General features: G+C 40.4%; 1 protein-coding gene across 1 annotated transcript in view; it reads right to left on the reverse strand.

Moving 5' to 3' along the window:
- Positions 1-6751: 6751 nt before the first annotated feature.
- GLO1 (glyoxalase I) overlaps positions 6752-8465 on the reverse strand; it is a 26247-nt gene continuing 24533 nt past the window's right edge. The window contains exon 4 of the mRNA XM_010848692.1: positions 6752-8419. Within this exon, the coding sequence (XP_010846994.1) occupies positions 8138-8419 (282 nt within the window). The 3' untranslated portion in view covers positions 6752-8137. The remainder of the gene's footprint in view (positions 8420-8465) is intronic.

Here is an 8465-nt window from a genome sequence, read left to right on the forward strand (position 1 = left end):
CATTTGAAAAGACCCTGATGCTGCAAAAGATTGAGGGCAGGAGGAGAAGGGGGCGACGGAGGATAAGATGGTTGGATGGCATCACTGATTCAATGGACATGGGTTTGGGTGGACTTCGGGAGTTGGTGATGGACAGGGAGGCCTGGCGTGCTGCAGTTCATGGGGTCGCAGAGTCGGACACGACTGACTGACTGAACTGAACTGAACTGAATATCCCACAACAGAAGATACTGTTCTTGTCCAAGGAATATTCACAAAATCAAGCACATGCTTTTTCACAAATTATAGTAAATTTCAAAAAGGAACAATACAGTTCACATTCACTGGACACAAAATCAACATCAAAAGATAGCAAAGTAATAACAATGAGAGCCTACATAGCAAAAACTGTGGGGCATGCTGCCAAAACAATTCTGAGGGAAAAAATAACATTTTAAAATGCACCTTTGAGCTTTAAAAATAGTTTCAATAAGCAAACCAATCATTCCAGTTAAGAAGTTAGAACAAAGAAAAAGATAAAGAAATTTAGGGAGGATAGAGAAAAGTGTGTCAATCAGCTATTGCCACAAAATTCTGTGTAACACACATGCAGAAAGTCTCAGTCGCATACAATCAGGATTTATTTCTAGCTTACACAGATCAGCTGCGTAAGCAGATCACTCTGCTTCAGGCTGTGGAACACCTGGGATGACACTCTCTCTGCTCTAACTGTCCCATCCTAAGATCCCCGATGGAAGGTCAATGGTTCTCTGCAGCATGTCCTTCTCCTGGTGATGGCAGCCCAAGGGGCCCGTTTTAGAGCACAGCAAGTGCGGCAGCAGGCACATGACCATGGGTCCACTGGACCTGTCACCTACTGCACCATCAGAAGATGCTGCTCTGAGAGTGATGAAATGGTCTTCTGAAGGTGCAGCTGAGGTACCAGCTTGGAGATGATACCCTGTAATGATGAGATGCCAACTGCCAGGACACATGATATACCCTGTCAATATCATTACCAGTGCTCTATTCCCAATAGGTATCATATGGGTTCAGGAACCAAGGGGGGAAATATGAGCAGCCCCTTACCATCATTGCTCCCAGTTATTCACTTGGATAACTCCAGGTTCTGCTTGTCTAGAGGTCATTCTTCTAAAAAGTGAGACACTTTCACCAGAGCACACATTAATTTCTTTTATTGTGGTAAAATATATGAAAACAAAGTCTTTCCTTTTAACCATTTTTAAAGTATACAGTTCAATGGCTTTACGTGCATTTCCATTGTTGTAAAACCATCACCATCATCCATCTCCAAAACTTTTCCTTCTTCCCAAACTCTCCATCTATTAAACAATCACTCCCCATTTGTTCTACCTGCCAGTCCTTGGAAACCACCATTCTTTCAGTCTCTGTGAATTTAACTATTCTAGGTATCTCATATCTAGGTATTTCATATGGAGAAGGCAATGGCACCCCACTCCAGTACTCTTGCCTGGAAAATCCCATGGACAGAGGAGCCTGGTAGGCTGCAGTCCATGGGGTTCCTAGAGTCGAACATGACTGAGTGACTTCACTTTCATTTTTCTCCTTCATGCACTGGAGAAGGAAATGGCAACCCACTCCAGTGCTCTTGCCTGGAGAATCCCAGGGATAGCGGAGCCTCGTGGGCTGCTGTCTATGGGGTCACACAGAGTCGGACACGACTGAAGCGACTTAGCAGCAGTAGCAGCAGCAGGTATCTCATATAAATGGAATCATACTGTATTTATCTTTTTGTCTGACTTATCTCAGCCCAGTGTCTTCAAGGTTCATCCATGTTGTAGCATGTTTCAGAATTTCATTCCTTTTCAAGGCTGAATAACATTCCATTGTATGCCTATATCACATTTTACTTATTCATCCATCAGTGGACATTTGGGTTGTTTCTACCTTTTGTTGTTCAATCGCTCAGTCATGTCCAACTCTGCGACCCCATGGACTGAAGCATACCAGGCTTCCCTGTCCTTCACTGTCTCCTAGAGTCTGCTCAAACTCATCCACTTTTTGGCTACATGAATACTGCTGCTAACAAGCCTTGGTGTACAAGTATCAGTTTGAGTCTCTGTTTTCAGTTCTTTTGGGTATATATCCAAAAGTTGAATTGCTGAACATATGGTAGTTGTTTAATTTTTGGAAGAACTGCCCTACTGTTTTCCACAGCAGCTGCACTGGTTTACATTCCCGCCAGCAATACCTGGGCCGTGGCCGTGAAAGCCAGAATCCTAACCACAAGGCCACCAGGGAACTCCCAAACATCTTTAAAACTGATTTTTATTTACTCAATGACACATAAAAATCACCTGCAGAGCCTGAAAGCTCAGTGTTCATTCCTGACTCTGATTTAGTAGGGAAAAAAAGCTTCTAAATTCTCATAGGATGTATTATATTGGGGCTTCCCTGATAGCTCTGTCGGTAAAGAATCCACATACAATGCGGGAGACCTGGGTTTGATCCCTGGGTTGGGAAGATCCACTGAAGAAGGGAAAGGCCACCCACTCAGTATCCTGGCCTGGAGAATTCCATGGATTGTTTAGTCCATGGGGTTGCAAAGCATCGGACACGACTGAGCAACTTTCACCTTCATATTAATCCATGATGTTAACATTTATAGGATGTAAATATGATAACTAGTGACCTATTCGGATAAATTGCATGTACAAATGAAGTTACTTGTAATAAAAGTATTAATCCAAAATGTAAATATTCAGGCCTTCCCTAAAACATTTGTTATTTTTTGTTTTTGTTTTTACATACTTCCCTGGTGGCTCAGCGGTAAAGAATTCACCTGCCAATGCAGGAGACTCAGGTTCAATCCCTGGGTTGGGAAGATCCCTTGGAGAAAGAAATGGCAACTCACTCAGGAATTCTTGCCTGTGAAATTCCATGGACAGAGGGGCCTGGCGGGCTACAGTCCATGGCATCGAAAGAGTCAGACACAACTTAGCCAGTAAACAACAGCCATCTTATGGTATGGCTGGGTATGGATGGTATCTCACTGCCGTTTTGACTTGCAATTCTCTGCTCATTTAAAAACTGGGTTGTTTTTGTTATTGTTGCATGTAGTTCTTTATATATTCTGAATGTTATATCAGACATATGATTTGCAAGTATGTTTTCCCATTCTGTGGGTTGCCTTTACACTGTTGATAGCATCCTTTAAAATTTAAATTTAAATGTTTTAAATTTTAGTGAGGTACAATTTGTTGACTTTTTTCCTTTTGTTGCCTGTGTTTCTTGGTGTCATAGCTAAGACATTGTTGCTAAATCCAAGGTCATGCAGCCTTTTCTCATGTTTTCTTCTATGAGTTTTATACTTCCAGCTTTTACATTTAGACCTTTGATTCATTTTGAGTTAATTTTTACAGACGGTGTGAGATAAAGATCCGCCTACACTACACTTCCCTCTTTTGTGTGGATACTCAGTTTTACCAGCATATTTGTTGAAAACATTTTCCTTTCCCCATTGAATGGTCTTGGTATCCTCATCAAAAATCTGAACATATGTGTGAGGCTCAGTGCCCAGGAACAAACCCATTGGTCTGTATGTCTGTCTTCATGCCAGTACCATGCTGTTTTGATTACTGAAGCTTTGTGGTAAGTTTTGAAATCACAATGTGTGAGTCCTCCAATTTTAATCTTCTTTTTCAAGACTGTTTCGGTTATTTGGGTTCCCTTGAGATTCCATGTGAATTTTAGTTTGAATTTTCCTATTTCTGGAAAAAAAAAAAGTCATTAAAATTTTGATAGGTTTTTCATTGAATCTATAGATTGCTTTGGGATTAATCCCATTAATTTTAAGTTGTGGCTGATGCCCTGTTACTTTGGGCAAGAATCATCATCAGCATTCTGGTGTTAGTAAGTGACCCTTATCATTACGAAGTAGGGCTGCTGCTGCACAATGGGAGCAGCCGGAGTACTGCTCCTTAGCATCCCTGTGACCCGCTTAGGTGCCTGTTGGTATCCGCATGCCCAGGTTTAAGGGTAAATGGACAAGTGCAGCAACCCTGGCTGGTCTGAAAAGGACACGTTGTCCAGGTGCCCAGACCTCTCAGAGGTGACGGTATGGGTTACTCCACCGTTTTCCACCTGTACCAGCAGAAGTGCTAGCCAAGGATGGTTTTGCTTGTTCTTTTTTCTAATTCTTCTAGGTGTAAGGTTAAGACCAAGAGTTCTAGTTTCCTGAGGTGGGCTGGCTTGTATCACCATAAACTTCCCTCTTAGAACTGCTTTTGCTGTTAGATCGTTGTTTCCATTTTCACTTGTCTCCAATGTCTTCCTCTTTGATTTCTTTAGTGACTCACTGGTTATTGAGTAGCATATTGTTCAGCCTCAGTGTTTGTGTTTTCTTGCAGCTTTTTTTTTTTCCTTGTTTATTTTTAGGCAGAGGCTAGATCTTAATTATTCCCATCACAAAAAAGAAGAGGTAATTATGTGACAATAGAAGTGTCAGCTAAGCCTGTGGTGGTAATACTGCAAACATAAATATCAAATCATACTACACACCTTAAACTTACACACGTCAACTAAAAAATTATAACACCTTCTTTTATCATCTGAGCCTAGAATTTCTACTTACTTGTATACCTAATCTTAATATTCACTAGAGACAAAACTATCTCATAAACAGAAGGAATATTATTCTTTTATTCAAAACTTCCACAAGAATTGATCACCATTTTGGAAAATGATGTTTCCAACAGTTACCATCACTCAATTTGAGTGACCAATAAAACATACCTGTTATCAATATGCATTTAAAAGTTGTAACAGAACTCTACAGGAGTCATGAATTCAGCCTCTATTTTAAAGTACCAGTAGAGTTACCAGTGCACTATTAAACGATTTTACTTCTTCTATACAGTAGTGGTAAAGAATCCACCTGCCAATGCAGGAGATGCAAGAGACATGGGTTCCATCCCTGGGTTGGGAGGATCCCCTGGAGTAGGAAATGGTAACCCACTCCAGTATTGTCGCCTGGAAAATTTCATGGATAGAGGAGCTGGTGGGCTACAGTCCATGGGGCTGCAGAGGAGGACACGACTGAGCAACTGAACACACACACACTTGTATACCTAAGAGAAAGCACTTGACTATTCCATTGTTTCTTAGTGTGGTAGTATATGGGCATTTACATACTGAAATGCACATTTTATCACAAATTGACTTATTTTTTATTACAATAAAGGCATTGGCTTAATCCTTTCTGAAATTGTGTATATAGGTTTACATTATATATGAATTTTGTTTCAGGATAGTGGTGTAATAGATGTTATAAATGTTCCCATGTTTTAATGAGGATCTGCTAAGTCTGATATAGTTGAGAACCGTAATCTCAGAACAAGTTCTTCGAGGGCAGAAAATGCCTTATGATTTCTATGAGCACCCTTGCACCAAGTTCTGAATATTTAATATCACCCTATTGTAGTTTCTGTTTGCCTCTTCAGAAGCCCCCATTTGCTCCTGCATTCTGGAAGTCCCAGTTTTGATGCAGTGTCCACCCTAAGGCAGGTAACTCAGATAAATATGACCAGTCCAAATCAGAATGGCCTCATTCCCTCTGCCGATCATCAGAGCCAGGCGAGTGACCTGATCCCAGTTTTGAGACATGAAGAGGATTCTGTTGATGAGCTTTGAGAAAGGTTTTACACTCGTTACAGACGCCAAGAAGAAAAGGTTATTTTCTTTCACTGAACATTGTTTATACAATGACACCTGGAATCATAGTCGGGGTTTTTTGATCGCAAGTATTATTCGCAACCCCCCTCCCCAAATTGCTGGGAAAGATAGGAGAAAACCATGATACTTGTTATTTCTGAACCCTCTCTCAACCCATTGCAGAACCTCTAAAGTGTGTGTTACATCCAACAGAGTTGGGTCTTTTCTTATTGTCAGCAGTATGCACGTCTACTGATACAGACCTCTTCACAAGCAGTTGTGTTGCTGAGGAATAGTTATACACACAGTACCCAATCCTGGTGAGAATGCTACATGGGGAAGCTCTAAGTGATTTTCTCTCAGCCAGCAGCTCCTGTTCAGACCATCTGAGTTATAACTGAGTCCCAGGCTTAGGTGTGGAGGGTTCCTGAGAGACTGATTTATTTTACATTGACAGTGAGCTATACAGTCTTGCTGTCCAACCATGGAAAGCAACAACATTTCTTGTGCTCGAATTCATCCTTTCATGTCACCACTGCTCAGGTAAATTAATCTAGAAGTGAGTTGTCCTAATCCCTAGCAAAGCCTGGTGATACAACACATATTTTTCAACACATCTAAGGATGAACTTCAAGAATAAGCAAGGGCTATCTTTTTGGCAAGTTTTACTTAGCAGGCAGAGAAGGCTTCTTTCTGTGGGAATATGGTTTAAATGATTAAATTTATGAATCTAATAACCCTCCCACTAGGGGAGGCTTATTTACGAATCTAATAACCCATTAACCCAAAATGTACTAGCAATGCTTAACCACAACTCACTGTTGACATTTCAGCTTTCTTCTCTGCACTTTTTCTATCAAAATCCTTCATCCTTATCTCCTTTCCTCTTCTCATCTTCCTCACTCTTCATTATTCATACAAACTGTGTGCTTTGCTGGATGTAGAGAATTACAAACTATTCCCAGTTCTCGATGAGTCTGCAAGCCCCTTCAAATCCTTGCAGTACTCCTCAAGGGCAGTTTTTCTTTTCTTTTTTTTTTTAAGAAAGAATGTACAGGATAGAAGTGTACAAATTAAGCATAGTCTTATCTAAAATTTTATTTTATTTCAGTCTGAGTATTGCCACTTGTTCAAATAGCTCACATAAACCCATTCCATCCAAAAAGGAAATATAAAATGCTTCTAACAGCGTAAGCACAGTTGGCATGGCCTATCCAAAGGTCTTCCAATAGTGTCTGCACGCAAAAAAAAAAATCTAAATGGAGTTAAGCCATAAACTGGATGTTCCTATTATCTGTGCCGTAAGAAATATTCAACATCAGTTTGGTTTTAAAAACCCATCAAATATCAGTCATGGCAAGGAAGACCACTGAGCTGACTTCTGATAACTAAGTTATGTTATCACTGAACGTAACGTATCCTACATGATTGCTGCCATGCGGAAGACCTTGGGGTAGGGGCTTTTCATAAGTAACACAAGCACCACTTGCACAGGAATGGCCGGGCATTCCCAGAGCAGCCGTGTGCTCCTGACTTCCTCCACTGCTTCTTCCTCACCATGGTACTCAAGCCTCCAAAGCTGAGAGGGCAATGCTTAAACTCACTGAAGGCTTTTACAAAGAAGACTAATGAAGGAGATGTTGTGAGGTACAGCTAAATACTAAAAGTGATGACGATGATGAGATCTTGAGTACTTGAGCCTATTTATATTGCCTTGGATTCACTGATTTTGCATGTTAGTCTGCTTTCTATCTCACAGGACACTGTGGAGGATTAAGTGAGATAAAGTATGTGACAGTCTAGTTTGTGTCTGCATAACCAGTATATAATATTCCCATCCTCCTCCCCATCCCCAAAGAGGCTAGTCCTTGAACTTTCAGAGTACTCTGTAAAGAAAAAATTAGTATTTCTATCTGCATCCGTGTCAGCATGATTCTAAATTTCTCCCGAGAGTCACTTCTCTTTTGTAAAATAAACTTTATACTATTTGAAATATACGTGAAGCTTCATTTTTGTTCAGGGTTTTTAACTTCTCATTGTGAAAAGTTACTTCTGAGGAACTGAAACCCCAGAAGGTAACCATAACAAAAACATGTTCAGTGTTTTTTTATATTTTAAATGATGGTTCAAAGGCAGACTTGTAGACTTGTATCTCTTCAGGAGATGGAAGGCAAATGCAGCCTCTGAAGGGAACTGTTCTAATTATTGCCTAAAAAAGTAAAATTATACAACTATATTCAAGGACATAAAACAAGGCACTACATTAAAACTAGGATGACTGAACAACAGTTAGGGGGAAACAGCTGAAAGAGTAAAGGGAGAGAGATTTAAGAATAATCTGAGTTGGGACAAGGATCCATCAGTCCTGGATGCTTCTGTTATCTGAATATCTTGAATCACATGATTTCCTGTTTTACCTTCTACAATGTCTCCACTGATATTTCAAATCAGCATTCTCACAGAACTAAATAATAGTTATCAATGTGTTGGGATTCAAAATTTCAATCCAGTAACCATCAGGATCTTGAATAAATGCCAGGCCTTTCATTTTACCATCATCAGGTTTCTTCACAAATTTGACTCCCAGTTCTTCAAATCTTTTACAAGCACCATGAACATCAGGAACAGCAATTCCAATGTGACCAAATCCTCGAGGGTCTGAATTGCCACTGTGGTAACTCTGGGTCTCATCATCTTCCGTGCCCCAATTGTGTGTCAGTTCAAGTGTAGCTTTTCTGGAGAATACCCACGCTACTCTTTCGTCTTTATCTTTTGGGATGTCATTTTTATCC

The sequence above is a fragment of the Bison bison genome, unplaced genomic scaffold (assembly GCF_000754665.1).
Source record: "Bison bison bison isolate TAMUID 2011002044 unplaced genomic scaffold, Bison_UMD1.0 scf7180017864270, whole genome shotgun sequence".
Lineage (NCBI taxonomy): Eukaryota > Metazoa > Chordata > Mammalia > Artiodactyla > Bovidae > Bison > Bison bison.